The sequence below is a fragment of the Parasteatoda tepidariorum genome, chromosome 10 (genome assembly GCF_982258835.1).
Source record: "Parasteatoda tepidariorum strain Cologne lab strain chromosome 10, Ptep-v5.0, whole genome shotgun sequence".
NCBI lineage: Eukaryota > Metazoa > Arthropoda > Arachnida > Araneae > Theridiidae > Parasteatoda > Parasteatoda tepidariorum.
Genome location: NC_141764.1, coordinates 84,837,251 through 84,855,965, shown reverse-complemented (window position 1 = coordinate 84,855,965; position 18,715 = coordinate 84,837,251). Strand labels below are relative to the sequence as shown.

Sequence of the window (18,715 nt, the reverse complement as noted above, 5' to 3'; positions counted from 1 at the left end):
TGTGACATATTATTTTCAAATTCCGGTAATGAAAACCATGTATTTATTATTGTTTTCAAATGCTTAGGAAATTAGTGTGGCATATTATTTCCAAATGTTTAAGAAAAGTTTGAACAATTATAATTCACCTGCGCACTCTATCCTTCTTGTACTCACGAACCAGTTATACAATCAACAGAACTTAGCTGTCTTATTTAATTCAAATTGTGCAAAAAAAATTAGAAATACAGTATTTTTCTCCCAACATAGTACATATAGTCAGTCCATCTAATTAACTCCTATCGCCATAGAGTCTAAAATTACCTGCAGCTACAGAGACGAGAAGAAGCAAATTTTAGCCAAAGGAGCTTTAGATACTTTTCCCACCGACACCTGTCAAACTTGTCTGAATAGTTTTCCCCACACCTCTACTTGTAATAGTTCCAATTCACAACCATAGTAACCTGTAGTACTCTACACAACTGACATGGGATATTCTTCGGATAGATAGACTATATTTTGACTAAGATATGTTTAATTCATAATCTCTGGTGTTGTATCATGTAGCTGATGTGTTGCATTCTCTGCTAAGTATGGCCCTATTGCATATGAAGTTTATTTTTGAGTTACTACTAGTTATACACAGATTTCGGATATCAGACGGAAATATGCTTTTGACCTTACTCCGTTTAAATGAAAGCAACTGAAAAACCTGGCATGATACCAATGTGTTTCTTTACTTAACCATAAACTTGCTGGCTACGAAAGAATTTTTTTAATGAATTATTAGAAGAATTATTGTTATGCATATATATATTCGTCGTTGAACAACCGACCCAATTTTGGGTTTACGACTACTAATGTTCAACTCCTTAGACTTGTAATTTTGAACCAATCCAGAAGACAAAGAAACTCCAGGATCAGTACCCCCAGAGGTGTTCATTTGTTATGCGAACATGGAGGACTTCACGACTCGACATATTTAACGTGCATCATTTACTACACAGAGAGTCTTCGGCTGGCGGGGATTGAACCCACGACCTCTTGGACATGGTCTCAGTGCCCCACCAACCTGGCTATCCCGGTCCTAGAAGAATTGTTTGAAGTTGACGTCATTACATACTCTACAATGACGTAAAAGGAATGACCAGATATACTTTTGATATCGGTTGAAGTGCATAGTTACCTCGCTGTAGGCCAGCTCTAGATTCAGATTCTGCAAACATTTTTCCCGATTGAACCCTTTTCAATATGTTTTGCGTTCCCAAGGTAAGCTTTTATCCTCCTGGTTCCTTTTATGAGTAAATTTTGGAATGCCCATATATTTATTAATGCCTTGATGAGTATTACAGAGCAGAATGACTGCTAAATTCTGTAATATTTTCTGCGTTTCTCAATACAACTGATGTCGGTATTCTCTAATGTGGTTATAATTGATATAGCACAAAATGGTGATGACGATGACATTTATATTTATTTTTTCCAGTGCCCACCTGGAGAATAATTTTTCGTCATACAGGCTTCTGAAGGGCAGATTTGAAGGCCACTCTATCAGGAGCACCATATTAGGTAGGCCAACGTTGCTCCTACTGAAAGGATAGATAGTACAGGAAGGAAAGAACATCCATGCCTTGCTCGGGATTTGACCCCAGAACCTTTCTAATGCAAGGCTAGTTCAGTGACCCCTACTCAGGCCGGTCAGCTGACATTTATAATTAAGAACGTTTAAATTCAGTTGCTGTCATAAAATTTTTTTAGTTGTCCAAAACCGCATCGTGGTAGAAATAAGTATACCATAATAAGTATACCATGCTTATAATTTTCATATTTATATAGAATAGCTTATATTGAAATGACATAACATCAAAATGATATCAGATAATGATATCGCTGAATTAATTTAACTATTAATATACAAAAGCTATAATATTTTATATTATTTTACACCCATCGTTGAGCACACCCGACCCAATTTTGAGTTTATAACTACCAATGTTCAATTCCGTTGCCTTGTAGTTTTGAACCCAATCCAGAAGCTAAGGGGACTTCCGAATGAAGTATTGGAAGATTTGATTTCGTGAACAACTTTTTGATGAAACTAATCCGCATTTGCGTCACAAGGAGAGGAAGACAATGAAAACCTCCCACGGTTGACCTGTCTACAAGGGAACTCTAAGCCATGATCCATCTACCAGTGAGACTATTTTTACGTCAGTGCTGTGCCCCGGGTTATGCCAATGATATGACTGAATTAATTCGATGATATAACTGAATTTGAACAATGAATCTCTGATATCACTGAATTAATTTAACGATTATTTTACAAAAAACCCAAAAATTAGTTGTGGATAAAATGTTAACATAGAGAATAATTTGAATCCCGTCTGTGTCCCTCTTAATCAAATTTTAAATTAGAAAATTGTCTTTTGACATTAGTTAATTAAATATCGTTTACAAACCATCGTGGAAGAATTTTTAAGAGTACTTAATCGGTAGAATCTGCTAAAAGAAATCATAACTATTTCAACAGCAATGGTTCTCTAACCAATGCTTTAACTTGAGACGCTTAACAAATTATTTTGTCTCTTTAAACGACATATTTTATATATATATATTTTTTTAATGGCGGGCACTTGGGACATTGACCCATTGACCTCAGGAATGCCAGAACTGCTACTCTCTTCTCGTTACCCAGCTGTCTCGTTATCAGCCTGTGGCGAAGCAACGACTGTGGAGCAGCGTCGCCCACGTCGCACAACCACAAACCCGTTTATAGAGAGGGTCACATTCACACAATCACGCACACACAAAGGAGAAAGGACATAGAACACAAAGAGAGAAAGAAACATCCATGCTCTGAGCGGGATTCGAACCCGCAACCATCGGCTCCGCAGTCAGGCACGCTAACCACTCGGTCACCTGGTTGGCATATTTTATATATACAACTATAACTATATTATATTATACACCTTCTAAAGGACTTACTTGTTTGCTTTCTTGATATTGCTTAGGCTCAGTAACCTTTGAACTTCAACTTGGTTTGTCCCATAAAATCCAATTCCAAAAATAATCCCCCTGAATACGCATGCCCAAAAATCATGTCGGTTTGTTAAATCTGGACGGAGGCTAAAAAGAAATGAAAAATTTACTTAAACTCATTCAAAATTTAAATAAAATATAGAAATTAAATATGTTTTTATAGTGACTCGAAAATTCGCACCTGATCATATTCCTGGCAATCAAGACACAAATTAACTAAAAAAGTAAGACTTCACCTAATCTCGTGTATTATTTATTTTCTGTGCATACTTGTAATTAATTTTTTTATTATTATTTTGTGCACAGAGAGCACAAACTTCGTCTCCCTGAAAGTCTTTTTCCTCTAAGAGGTTGATGTTGACAAACAAAGTTAATTGTTAGAAACTTACAAAGTTTCGCACGTTTATAAATAAAATTCTCAATTTTGACAATTCAGCAATCCTTGAAAGGTATTTCGTAAATTTTACGAATCATTTCCTCACGAAATCACATGTGTGACGTAATGTGAACTCTCAAATATATGACTAAAACTGTTTCCACAACTCGAAACCTCTTCGCAGTGCATTGTGGGATATTGTTAACTAGACCTATGAAACTAAAATAAAGACTATACAATCGAAAATAAAGCGAAGAATCAAGTCGACCGGCCTGGATAGAGATCAATAAGCTGCTCCCATGCCAGGAAGATCCGGGATTCGAATCCCACTTAGGGCCTAAGTTAAATTTAACTATCCTTCCTTGTTGTGTTGTGCGACCAATATAGTGCCTACGTTCAAGTTATTATTAGAAAAGTTAAATGCTTTAGGCACTTCGAAATTTGTTCCGTTGTGGGGTTGAAAAAATAACGAATTCCGGAATATTTCTTTAATTTTAAGGAAGTTTATTTCCTCAAAATTTAGGAAAGGAAATTTATTTCCAAGGAACAAGGAAATTTATTTCCTCTAATAATTACTTCTTTGAGGAAATAAATTTCCTCAAAATTAAAGAAATATTTCCTCATTCTATTTTTAATAAAATTATAGAAGTATTTCAAAGAATCACGAAAGTTACTTAATTATTTTGACGACGCTCGGAGCGTATACCAGGTGACAGTTTCTCCAAAAACGAGATAGAATTTCATGACATTTGAGTGTCTATTTCTCCCAATACGAAAATATTAAAGGTACTTTTAATGAAAAATTCCTTGAAACCCTGCCATCCGTTTCTTAAACTCCTACTCACCTAAGTGTTCGAAAAGTAAAAGTGCATTTTATTACACTCCAACCGTATTAAATGTTTAAACTATAATATCCAATTCACAGGAAAATTACGTCATTAAACGTTGCATTTAACAGCCTCGTTAGTTCAAACTTTTTCTCATTTTTTGCTAAATTAATTTGAAGGTATTTACAATATTTAACTGAAAATAAATTTTAAAAAATCTCTAAACAAATGATTAAAACCATAAATTGTGCCGTTTCAAGCTATTAAACTCAATGGTTGGAGGTATATTTTTGAATTGCGATTCAGAATCGCTTGTCCACGCTCATCTTACATAGTTCTCATGTTTTATCAAACTATTTGTATATCTTTCATTGATAAAGGCAGAAATTTCCGCCTTACTTTTTTCTTTCTTTTTTGTTAGATGGTAATGTGCAGCTTCAATGCGGCGAAACTAGAGTAGGTGGAAGATTGGATAATGAAAAGTGCTAAAACTCTTACGTCATCAGTTGTATGTTGAATATTTGTTTGAAATACTTACTCGTACTCGAATCTCGTACTTACTCAAACATATCTAATCTGTGACCTTCTTTTGCTTGTTCATATATTTTAGCGATGCCACCTGCATCACCAATTCCTGCTACATACAATGATGCCATGCATACAAATATAAGAGCCGCTTGAAAAACGTCGGTCCACAAAACAGCTTTCAAACCACCCTAAAATGAATTTGAATTTTCTCTTTTAGATTTAAACATTAAGAAAAACATTTCATATAAGTCGTAAGTTAATAGGACTAATTATGTAATACGCTTGGTAATAAGTCGTAAGGTAATTTGGTAAAGTAATTGTCCGGTACTGCAAAGTGCTATTTTAGTAAATGCCAAATTAAAAACTAAGCAGGTGTGCAATGCAAACGAGCACAAAAAATCAGTTTTAAGGCTTCAAACTACGATTACTGCTTTTAAAATTGTTAATAATAAATCATTTGATGATTTTAATTTTCTCATATTTAAAGTGCAAAGATTTATAAAAAATAATAATATGGTGCTGTTAAAAATTATAATTAAATCTTCAACCGTCATTATTTTAAAACGAGATATTTTGACCAGGAATTTAATGTTTCGCCGAAACAAATCAACCAATTATTCAATTAAAGCAAAATTCATTCATTATATTCATGTTTTTATACTCTCTAGTCACCAGCATATCAGAAACATGACATTTTGAAAAAAAGCCTTCAATATAAAAATGGGAAGCCCCCAAATGACATAGTGTGGGTACCTGGACCCTGATTGGTTGTTGAAACGTTACATTTATTTACGTTATCAACTGTTTCTACCGTTCTACTTCGAGTAAGCCAAGACCATCAAGTATCAATTCTCTTAAGTGACGCATTCTAATTTCTTTCAGAAAGATTTCAATTCTTTCTCTGAATATTTCTTACTTAAAGTCACAACGCCATGTAGAACACAAACAAACTAATTATGCATCGAAGTTGCCAGGTACACAAAACAAATATGTATAAAGATTACAATGAAATGCATAAATAAATAATAAATGTAGAAGAGAAATAATTATATTTTAACAAATTCGATGTATGATGAGGCATTGTATTTAATTAACTTCATGTTAAGTTTCTAACTTATAAGAAGGAGACACTTAGCTCGTCTTTAACACGCCATCTTGTTTATAAGCGATCACGGATGTCATAGGTCACATGTCTGGTATCGATGATCATCTTCTACTAATTTACCTAATTACAATAAGAATGGGATTTCTGCAACTACAGATTTATGTTTTTAGCAACGATTTCTTATGATTCTATTTATTTATTGCGATGCAATTGAGTTTATCTTTTATTCATTTTTTTTCCGGAATTTTTTTTCCCTTAATCTTCATATTTTATTAAAATGCTATTTCTTTTCTATTGAATTCAAGTTTTTAAGCACATACCAACGAGCAGTATAGAGTACATAGAGCTCCAAGCGAAATCACCGAAATTTCTAGAGATAGATCGGTCACAGCGCTGAGAGATAGCACTGATCCAAACAGAGAAACAACCATGACAAATATCTGTAAGAAATGTAGAATTATAAAAACACAATTATTTTATCAGTTTATATAACTTTATTCAGGGTGATAGTAATAATGGGTCTCCAAAAATGTAACAAATCACACTTATTATTTATATACTTATTATAATTACACTTATCTGCACTTATTATAATCACACTTATTATTTTAATGAATTAAACAAAAAATAAATAACTGTTAAATTTTATAACCCACAGTGCGCCAAAAAAAAAGCTGATCTCCTTGAATAACTTTTAATCTAATGATCGGATCTTCGCATTCTAGGACTCAATCTTAATGAGGTGATTTCAAATACGCTAAATGATTAGGGCAGACGATATTTTAAGACAGGAAATCAGACAAAAAACACACTTTTTCTGAATAAACATGTATTTTTTTCCCAACTGATTCGAAATTCTGATTCCCAAATTATAAGGGGTAACATCAATCTGGGAAATATGGTCTCCATAGTTTGGTCAAGAAAGCGATTCAAAGTTAAGACCCATTAATGTTAATTTTAAATTTTGCGTATTTCGCCTTATCCGAGAACTGTTTAAATGAATTGAAAATTTTTTACATGCTTTAAATTACGTACAAAGTTTTATGCCTTACAATTCGAAATGTTTTCGACTATTATTTAATAAAATAATGAATATTTACTGAAATTTGTTCTTTGCATGGAATTATCTTTACATAAACTAATTTTATAATAGTGTGCAAAAAATTTTTAATTTGCATAAAGATATGGGAAGATATTGCTCTTGAGATATGGTGAAATACTCAAAAAGTAAAATTAACATGAAGGGGTCCAAACTTTGGACCACTCTCCTGACCAAACTATGGGGACCATATTTTTATGATTGCAGTTACTCCCTATATTTTGGGGGTCAGAAATCGGAATCCGTTGAAAAAACGGTATGTTTATTCAGAGAAAGTTCGTTTTTGAGTCAAATTTCGCAATTTAAAATATCGTCTGATCTAATTAATTAGCATATTTGAGGTCACCTCCATCGAACCATTAAGATAGAGTCCCAAAACGTGACGATCCGATCATTAGATCAAAATTTATTCAAGGTGGTCTTTTTTTTGGCGCACTGTACGACTTATAAAAATTTCATAATTTTATGACGTTGAAATGTCGCCAATGCCCAAATGACGTGAAATCAGTATATACTTTATAATTTAAGTCGTTCGATGTGGATATTCAATGCAGAACATGTGACTTGAATCCAATCCGATTTACAGAAATTGGATCCGAAAGACCGATTCCTATAAATTCCGATTCTTCTTTTCCTAAAAATTCGTTCTTTAGGAAAATTAAATTTTTCGCTTCCTAAATTCTACTAAAAGAGACCTAAGACTACTAAAAATTCTTACCTGTTGTCTAATACTTAGGTTAATTTTAACCTGTTCTTCTATAAATATATCTTAAAACATGAGTATTGATCTACTCTCTCCTAAAAATTGGTTGGAAATTTTGAGTTCTTATACATTCTATATTCATTCTATATTCTTATACATTCTATATTCCATATACATTCTATATTCTTATACAGCAAACGAATTTAAGTAGGCTAGTCATCACAATCAGCTATAAGGTCATTTAAATAATGCAAAATCAAAATGTTCAAAGTCATTTGCAAGGTTTCAAGTTTTGTTATACTTGCTGAATGTAAAAAGATAGAGAAGAATATTTTAATATTATTTCTAATGAGATTCGGAAGATGAATTTTTGCAAATATCTCCAAAATTTTGACATATTGATATCGAAGTCAGAGAGTTAACAGTCCTTGATTGGATTTAGTTGTAATTATCAATTAGTTGTCGTAATTTTGAGATTGTGAGTGGCAACTGACTGTTTTCGCTATTCTTATTGGACGATGCGTATTTCCATCTCGAAAGAAACGTATTCCTATAGATTGATATATAACTGATTGATGATTGAAAGATTAGCAGTGGAGTGACTTCTGCTTTGACACCTCTATTATTATCTTTAAAATTGCTTTTATACCTTCTTAAATAACAGACAGTAAGAGCATCTGATTGAATGCAGTCCTTCAATCGCATAAGCATGATTCTGACTTTAAGTTTCAATAAATTTATTCAAATCAGTTGAGATATTTTATAGAGTTAAATTTCCCCTAATTCTGTTTATTTAGATTATATTCAGTTCTAATTAATTTTTTGTCAAATTAAATAATAATTTTTTTTTAGTTTTGTTTCAGAACATAATAGGAGAGAAGATAATTATACAAGTAGTTTAAGTAGGCTCTGAAATAGTTCATATCAATTACAACACTCTGTAAAAGGTGGTTTTTAATTAGAGAAAATAAATTTCAATTACCATTTGTACAAGGAACAATGCTGAAATGATGTATCTTATCATACTTCCATATCGCATTTCCAGGAACTGAAAGAAAATTTGTACTTTACGTGACCGGTAACCAAAATAACAATGAATATCAACTAACAATGTTTTTCGAAATATTTAGTTTTTGCTGTGTAAAGTTTGTATTAATTCTTTATAAGACTGCAGGGAAGCATACTTACCACTAACTACATTAATTGTTAATTACCAATGGGAGGCTATTTTTCCACCGATGTTTTTTGCTATCATCTATTTATAAACATCAGAAAATGCGAAAAAGAAACGAGGAAGGGTTTTGTTTACATATTGGTAACACTAAGATTATCGTAGTGTCAAAAAAAGAGGCAAATACTGAGGAGCTATTTACTCTTGTACGTTATACTTCCGTTCATTTAATCATTTCACTTATAGCTTATTTGCAGTTATAAACACATAATTTATAAACTAGATTAGTTGAAAAAACACAAAAGTTCAAGTTTAATATTCTTTTTTACAGTGGTAAAATTTGAAAAATCTCACCACCTTTCTATCTAAAAAGACCTGTCTAAAACTCAAATTAAATTTAGGTAGTTTGCTAAATGAGTGTTTTTTTTTTATGAATCAATCTCTATCTCAAAAATATTTTTACACAACATTACTAGAAAAAAGTTGCCCTGTAAAAGGCAAAAAATCATGCTTCAAAGTTTTTTTCTACTGAACTAAAATTCGAATTAAGATATATTCATTTTTATGAAAGGGAAGACCTCAAATATGCTAATTAATTAGTGTAGAAGTATTTTAGGTTACGAAATCTGACTCAAAAGCTTACTGTCTCTGAATAAATATAACTTCTTTACGACGGATACGGTTTCCTGAATCCCTAAAATATAGGGGAAACCTCAATATGCAAATATGGTCCAAAAGATTTGATCAGGAGAGTGGTCCAAAAATTTGACCCTTTAATGTTAAATTTACTTTTTGCGTATTTCACCATATCTAAAGAATTTTTAAAGCGAATTGAAAAAATGTTACTCACAATAATAGAATTCGTTTATCCAAAGATAATTCCATACAAAAAATAAACTTTAGGAAGCATTTATTATTTTTTATTATTTCATTTAATAATAGTCGAAAAAATTTGAAGGTATGTAATTTTCTACATCACAACAAAGTACGTAAATTTACATGGCAAAATACAAAATTTGAGCGTAATCGGTCAAATAGTTCCTGAGAAATTGAATTTAAAAGGAAATTTCATAAGAGCTATTTAACCGATTCGGATGCGAAATTACTTTAAATTTATCTAAAAAAAATTTACCTACCTTTCAATCGAAATTCTTTTGACTAATATTAAATAAAATAATAAAAAGTAAAAAAAATAATAAATATTTACTGAAATTTATATTTAGCATAGATTTATCTTCGGATAAACGAATTTAATAATTGCCTGAAGAAATTTTTTATTTTGCTTAAAAAGCTCTTGAAATATTAAAAATACGCATAAAGTGAAACTAACATTAAGAGGTTCAAACTTTGGATCGCTCTTCTAACCAAACTATGAGGACCATATTTCCCTATGTTTGGGGGCTACCCCCTATATTTTGGGGTTCAGAAATCTGAATCCGTTAAAAAAAGGTATGTTTGAGTAAGTACATTTTTGCGTCAAATTTCATATTTTAAAATATAGCCTGCTCTAATTAATTAGCGTATTTTAGTTCACCTTCTTGAATCATTAAGATTGAATCCTAGAACGTAAAGATCTGATCAGTAGAACAGAAGTTATTTAGGGATCCAAATTTTCGTTAAGTCTCCCCCACACAATTGAAAAGAAGGTACGTGAAACACTTGTCATTAATTTTGGACAAAAAAATTTTTTAAATAATTATTTTTTGAACTTAAAAAAATCTGATTATTTTTGGATAAAAAGATGATAAAAAAGTAATCGCTGTAAATTGCGTCAACGGGTCGTCAAGTTGCAAGCAATCGTAAGCTTAAAGGCCTGGTTTCTTAGGACAGGACGCCGTCCGCTGGAAATCAGCGCTAACCTCTAATTGGTCCATTTGTGAGTTGGATAGTATACGTCATCGAACGCTTATCTTGAACTTCAATTGCCGTCCAACTCAACTGCAGTTGGATTACAGCGTGACGTTAACCACAGAAGCAATGGCGGACAACATCCAACAGCACATTGAAATCAGCCAAGATTTTGATTTTGACATTAAACATAGCTTCTTCATTAAACATAGCACTCTTCATTTAGCTCAGCTATAATGTGTTTTTTCTTGAACAAAGTCATTATTTGTTCTCTAAAACACTGGTCGACAATAACAAAATCAATACAAATTCAAAATAAATATTTGTTTACGTTATTAACGCATGCGCAATGAGAGATAATGTCTGCGTTGGACCGACTGCTCACGCTGAGCTAACAAAAAAGTATTTTTTTGGAGTCAGATCTACGTCAACTTTCCGCTGACGCCCAGATAAGGCGTTAGTTCTAAGAAACCAGGCCTTGAGCTAACAAACCAGTATTTTGTTGGCGTCAGCGTGACGTTGACGTCCCGCTGACGCCCAGATAAGGCGCTTGTCCTAAGAAACCAGACCTTAACGAGTACTTGAGCAAAAGCAAATCGCACTACTCAAATAAAGGGAAGCTACAACCGCTTTAATAAGGCTACTAAACAGAGATTGAAGTATGTTCTGTGAAATTCGCACCGTCAAAATACTTAAGTTAGACTTACGATTTCAATTGTTCTTAAAACAATTCTAGTACAGTTCTTCTGTTTGAAAGATGATATTATTTTTGAAGTTATACTTTTTATGCGACTTCCAACAAGGTTGCGCTAAGGCCTGGTTTCTTAGGACAGGACGCCGTCAATTGTAAATCAGCGCTAACCTCTGATTGGTCCATTTGTAAGTTTGATAGTATACGTCATCGAACGCTCATCTTGAACTACAATTGCCGTCCAACTGAACAGCAGTTGGATTACAGCGTGACGTTAACCACAGAAGCAATGGCGGACAACATCCAACAGCACATTGAAATCAGCCAAGATCAAGATTTTGACAATAAACATAGCTTCTTCATTAAACATAGCACTCTTCATTTAGCTCAGCTATAATGTGTTTTTCCTTGGACAAAGTCATTATTTGTTCTCTAAAACACTGGTCGACAATAACAAATCAATACAAATTCCAAATAAATATTTGTTTACGTTATTAACGCATGCGCAATGAGAGATAAAGTCTGCGTTGGACCGACTGCTCACGCTGAGCTAACAAAAAAGTATTTTTTGGCGTCAGCTCTACGTCAACTCTCCGCTGACGCCCAGATAAGGCGCTTGTCCTAAGACACCAGACCTTTAAACGTTTAACGCTACATTTTTATTGGCCGGGAAATCACGTGGTAGGATCCAGTTTTCCCTCATTTATTTCCATATTGTTTTGGTTCTCACTAGCATAAAAATAAAAGTCATAAGAATATTCGCGATCGCAACGCTCGAGTACGCCGTCTAGCGGGAGCCTGTAAATATCGGACATTAATTTATCGCGTTTTCATTTAGTTCCATCAAAGTCATTGACTGAATCAGACGCCATTTTTTAGCAGCAAATAAGAAACAAAATTTCCCTAAGGAAAAGGCCGAAGAACTTGAAAAAAATCTCCAGAATATTAGTAAATCTTTCAGGAACAGAACACGCCAAACATTTGAAGAAAAATTCCTCAATAATTTTTAATTTCTATTATCAACAAACTTGCAACTGATGACTTCCGATTTCGGATACTGTTACAGATGTGTGTATTAAGGTAAAATGCATTTCTTCTGTCTTCAATTCATTACGAATTGAAGTGAAGTCAACATTGCTTTCGTCATTCCAGTGAATAAATATGAATTCAGAACATACAGAATTGTAATATAGTTATAGCATATTCTTCTTCGTTATAGAATAGTATATATTTCTGTATCCATATAATTCGGAAAACAACAATAAAAAATTATCCAAGTTACTTGAAATAGTGCCATTTGTGCTGATTCTTAATTAATTTAAATCGTTTTCTTGGTAAGTTTTTTTTAATTTTGAAAGAATAAGTTCAACTAGAATTCAGCTATTCTGTTTTTACTACATATTCAAATTCATATCAATTATAAAATTTTGCTGTGTAGTATGTTATCTAAAAGTAATGAAGGTATAAACTATGTATCTATTATTTGAGAATAAAGTTTTCAAACAAGGAACTTATCATTTTGGAATTCTCCGGGAATCATAAATCAGGTAAGTGCAATGATTTTTACAATAAAAAATTTGCTTATAAATATTTTTTTTTCATTTGATGATGGTTCTCTACAGAATGGTTTTTTACGTCTGATTAAGAACTATAAGAATAATAAAAAAAGAAACAATATGAAAGTTTTTATTTCAATGTTAAGAATTCTTAAAATCGTTTTTTTTATCCTAAGAATTCTTTATTTTCCGTTTTTTAGTTTATAATTTTTTGATAAAAATTGTTCTCAAAATACTTTTGAAAAATTAAATGGTATAACATTATGTGTTTATGTATACTTCTTGTATATTCCAATGTTTGAAATAATATGATTCAGAAAAGCATGGACTTACGTATTAACGCAACCGCCGCTACAGATTTGGCGGTTTTTAAGTGCCGCCAATCTACACTCAAAATTTTTGCGACAATTCATAAAATAAAACACTTTATTTAAAATCAAAATAGTTAATCGGATTTCGGTGGAAAATGAGCCGATATAGAGTTTAGCATAGATTCAAAACAATCATATCGCCATATGAACTCTGATGAATAAGATTCCAAATGAAATAACATTTTCAAAACGTACGTTTACCAAGATAAAGTTTTATGTTGTGGGAATTGGTACATTTTCGTTTTTTCTGTAAAATATTTCCCTCCTGAAAAAATAAAATTGCATCTTGTTTTGTTTTTGGCAAATCCCAAAGACGAATATTCGTAGCACTAAAAATGGCGACAAAAAAGAATTGTTTTTTTGTTTTTGTTTCGTCAGCATTCTTTATTTTACGTTTCTTAGTTTCTAAATAATGATTTTTATTGAAACCTGAAATTTTTTGATAAAAATTGTTGTCAAAAAACGTTGTTTACAAAATTAAATTTTATAAAATTATGAGGCTTATGTATACTTTTTGTTCATTTTAATTTTTGAAGTAATATGATTCTTAAAACTATAGAATGTAAAGTTTAAATGGGCCTTTCATGTTATATCATTAAGTTTAGTAAAACTATTTCTCGGGCATTAGGTTTTAACTCTTATAAGAATATACATATTTTTTTCTGTTAATGTACAAATATTTTTCCGATGTGTTTTGGATGTTCCTTCTCTAATAAAAAGAGATACCATTTTGTTTTCGGTTGTACAAGAAAGAAGATCAAGCATTTTTCTTTTTTAAATTTAATAAGCCACATTAAAGAAGGAACGTTGCAATGCTACACGCTACATTAACGACGTCTCCAGAGTAACTGAATGACGGTTCATATAGAAATCGCAGGTATGCGTCTCATACAACAACGCCCCCTATAGTTCGTTGCGATCGCGAATTGTTTTCTTAATTAATATTTTTTTAGTTTGTCTTGATACACATATAATTTAATAGGGAGCAGGAAAAAGAGTCGTTGAATAGAACTAGTGATTCTTCTACGACTGCTGATTCTTCTACAATTAACGTCGCAGATTACGAAGTTCAACTTCTTCCGCGCAGAGGGACTCCACGCACTTTTTTTATTAGGTGACGATTACTTCGTTTTAACCTCATTGAAAGTTGTAATTATAACTAATAAATAATTATATTCATAACTACTTTTCAAGCACTCGGGTTGTACCGAACATTTCTTATATATGGTTAACATTACATAAAGAAATTAAGTATTTCTAGTAAATACAAACAAAAGATAATCATTTCAAAATAAAACATTTTACTTCCAAATAACTTACATTTAGAATCATCCAAAAACCTACTCTTGCTGATTATCACTGTTACAATTACGTATCCAACAAAAAAAAAAACAATATAAGTGTTTAAATAATCTTTCTATCAAGAAATTCAAATTAAAAAATATCTCTACTCATCAATACCATTATAAAGACGTAATAAGCAATAACGAATCATTTAAACCAAGTCAATTTTAAAAAGAAAAAAATTACTTCGTAGACTGTTGACACTCCGCATTGAAAATACACTGGTATGAAAATCTTTAATGCTAAAAACATTCCAATTGGAAGAGTTAGAACTCCAACAGTAATGCCAAATCCATACTTGTAGTCTTCAGCAGGTACCGCAATTATTGTAGAAGGCGATATTATGGTAACAATTATGGAAAGAATAACGGGGAGTTTAGTCATTCGTTTACCAGCTAGCATGTACTCTTTTGCTGTCATCTGGTTATTTGAAAGCAACCTTGAAATTACTCCAATACCCACAGAAATCAATAATGTAATGCAAATAACGATGTAATCAACAACGCCAAGAAACTGTTTGGCAACCATTTTTTTCCCGTAGCGAGAAATATATACTCCCTAAATATAATCCTTACTCGAAATTTAAGAAAAAGTCCTATAATTGAGGAAGAGTGTTGTTCACAATAAAAAAATAATTCAGAAGTCAGCAAAAACGAAGGATTCTTTAAGGAAAGATAAATTTCAATTACAGCTATTTTTATTCAAGCAAAGGCATGCCTCTCTCCAAAGCCATGACACTAATTAGAAGAAAATCTCCTCAAACAATATCGTAATTTCCAGCATTCGTATTGGACAAGCCTATCACGTGACGTGAGCTTCAATAAGCAAAACAGCTACAGATATATTAAGATGCCATTTGCAAAAAAACTAATAGAAGTAACAACTGAAATTATATTGTTTTACTATTTTTTAAAAATCTAGCTGTAATATTAGTACTTGTAGTATTAGTATGAATTATTAGTAGCGGTAGTATGAGACTTTTTTTTAAAAAAAAAAAACTTTATTATCGAACTTTAAATGGCTTATGGAACTAGAAGAATAAAAATAGCATATTGCATTGTATCATTGTAGTCGGATATGTTTATATTAGGAGACTTTTAGGTTAGTTTTTAAAAATAAAACATTATCCTAGAAAAGTGATGCTTACAAACATAAAGCCTTGCGAACTCATACTTTATATTTTAACTGCAAATAGTTTTACGTACTATGCGTATTAAAATATAATTAAATAATGAAAAGCATCTTGGTACGGCACCGTAATAATCAGAAAATTCTTGAATAGAAATTAAAAAAGAAAATAGAGCTCCGTAAACTTATACTAAAAAACTTTGTTGTTAAGCTTCACAATACTTTAGGATTCAACTTCATGTGATTCAAGACGTTAAGAGTATAAAAATAGTATATTGCATGGCATCATTATTATCAAAAATTTTTAGGTGAACTTTTAAAAAGGAAAATTTCCCCTCGAAAATTGATATTAACAAACTTTTAATAACTAAACGGAAATTTTTGGGTTGGGATTTCTAACAATAATAAAAAAGTAGTTGAAGGTGGCAAAATAAATATTACACAATAACTTAAAGAATAAATTATGATTCAAAAAAGTACTTTATTATTTAAATTTAAATGGTTTAAGGCACTAGAGTGAATAAAAAGTAAATTTCCTGCCACAATTGTAATCAGAAATTTTCAGAATTGTATTACAAGAAGAAAGTATTACGTGGTGATTTGATACAAACAAAACTTCGGAAACAAATACAAATATCATATTACAGGGCATCATTGCTATCAGAACTCATTAGGTTGGTATTACTAAAATTAAGAAAACACGTAGTTGAATATTCCACAATGGCTTAAAAAGAGAAATTAAGATTAAAAAGAAATAATTTTTGATTTAAATTTAAATGGCTTAAGGCACTGGAGTGAAAAAATAATTTATAGTTTAGGATTTCTAACATTAAAAAACAAGTAGTTACTGGTGGCAAAATATACATTACAAAATGGTTTAGGTTAGTTTCAAAAAATAAAATATTACCTCGTAAACTGAACTAAACGGACTAATGCGTTAGGATTTAACTTAATGGCTTGAGGCACTAGGATAGCATCATTATAATCGTAAATTTTTAGATTGGAATTGCTAACACTAAATGCCAAGTAGTTGCAGGTGCAAAATAAATATTGCAGGACAGCTTGAAAAAGAAATTAAGATTTGAAGAAAATACTTTAAGATTTTATTGTAAAAACAACATCATGGCATAATTATAATCGGAAATGTTTAGGTTAGTTTTAAAAAAGAAAATATTACCTCGTAAACTGATGCTAAGAAAACTTGTTACAAACCCTCGAAAACTAATGCAAATAGCATATTGTAGGGCATCATTGCATTCGGAAATTAAAGTGCTGAAATATGTAATATAATAGCTTAAATAAAGATGTTAAAATTAAAAAAAGTTATGTTTTAATTTTAAATTATTTCAGTCACTAGAGTATAAAAATAGTATATTACATGGCATCATTATGATCTAGAATTTTTAAATTAGTTTTAAAAAAGAAAATATTACCTCGTGAACAAATACTATACTAGCAAACCTCGTTACAAACTCTTGTGAAATAATACTTCTTATTTAAACTTCAAATGGTTTTTAACGCAGTAGAGCTATAAAAATAGCCTTATATGGCATTATTACAATCGGAAATATTTAGGCTGGGAGTTCTAACATTAGAAAACAAGTATTTGAATACGGTAAAAATTATTACATAGTAGCTTAAAAAAAGAAATTAAAATTTTAAAAAAATACTTTATGATTTAAATTAAAATGATTTAAGTCACTAGAGTATAAAAATTGCCTATTGCATGGTGTCATTATGATAAAAAAATTTTTTAATTAGTTTTAAAAAAGAAAATATTACCTCGCAAACTAATACTATACTAGAAAACCTCGGTACAAATACTTGTGAAATAACACTTTTTCAATTTACATTCAAATGGTTTAAGGCACTAGAGCTATAAAAATAGCATTATATAGCATTATTACAATCGGAAATGTTTTGGTTAGGATTTCTAACATTAGAAAACAAGTATTTGAATATGGTAAAACATTTTACAATAATAGCTTAAAAAAGAAATTAAAATTTTAAAAAAATACTTTATGATTTAAATTAAAATGATTTAAGTCACTAGAGTATAAAAATAGCCCATTGCAAGGCTTCATTATTATCAAAGATTTTTTGGTCAGTTTTATAAAAACCAAATATTACCTCGTAAACTGTTGACACTCCGCATTGAAAATACACAGGTATAAAAATCTTTAAGGCTAAAAACATTCCAATTGGAAGAACAAAGACTCCAATTGCGAATTTAAATCCATACAGGTATATTTCTGCTGGTGCAGAAAGTATTGTAGAAGGAGATACTATTGTAACAATTATAGAAAGAATAACGGGGAGTTTAGTCATTCGTTTACCAGCTAGCATGTACTCTTTTGCTGTCATCTGTTTATTTGAAAGCAACCTTGAAATTATTCCAATACCTACTGTAATCAGTAATGAAGCACCTATAACTATATAATCAACAACGCCAAGAAATTGTTTGGCACCCATTTTGGCAAGCAAAAAAATAAGAACTTTCTAAATATGATCCATATTTGAAACGAAATAAAAAAGATTATAGAAAATAATTGTTATTACGGATAAAACAGAGTTCATAAGCCAGAACAAATAACGCATTAATTATGAACAATAAATTTCAATTACATTGGATTTTATTAATCAAACAAAATCAGTGTTTTCTGAAATACGATGACACTAATTGAAAGCTATTTTGTTTTATTTGACTTAACAATCTTTAAACTGATATTTATTCTTTACTAAGGAAACGCTTAATCGGATCATTTTTTATCATTTCTTTATAAGGAGAGCGAAAGTGTTAATTGGTGGAATTCAATTCTTTTTTAACATTTTATTTATGTACTATTTATAATCTTAATAAGTTGATGGATTTATTTTTTTCCAAGGTCAATAAATACCCTAAATACATAGCACTTTGCTAACGCGTCTGTTTAGAATATGCCATATAAGC

At 31.0% G+C, this 18,715-nt stretch overlaps 1 protein-coding gene across 2 annotated transcripts in view; it reads right to left on the bottom strand.

Annotated features, from left to right (window-relative positions):
* Window positions 1-18,310, bottom strand: part of LOC107443832 (sodium-coupled monocarboxylate transporter 1) — a 44,162-nt gene extending 25,852 nt beyond the window's left edge. The window contains exons 1-5 of one of the 2 annotated variants that reach the window (XM_071184226.2): window positions 17,896-18,310; window positions 8,639-8,704; window positions 6,175-6,294; window positions 4,783-4,937; window positions 2,965-3,105 (exon numbers count right to left, since the gene is read on the bottom strand). In XM_071184226.2, coding sequence (XP_071040327.2) covers window positions 2,965-3,105; window positions 4,783-4,937; window positions 6,175-6,294; window positions 8,639-8,704; window positions 17,896-18,237 — 824 coding nt within the window. In that variant the 5' untranslated portion in view covers window positions 18,238-18,310. Of the gene's footprint in view, window positions 1-2,964; window positions 3,106-4,782; window positions 4,938-6,174; window positions 6,295-8,638; window positions 8,705-14,823; window positions 15,302-17,895 lie in introns of those variants that run through there. The other variant, XM_043042314.3, reaches the window with a different exon arrangement.
* Between the last annotated feature and the right edge of the window lie 405 nt (window positions 18,311-18,715).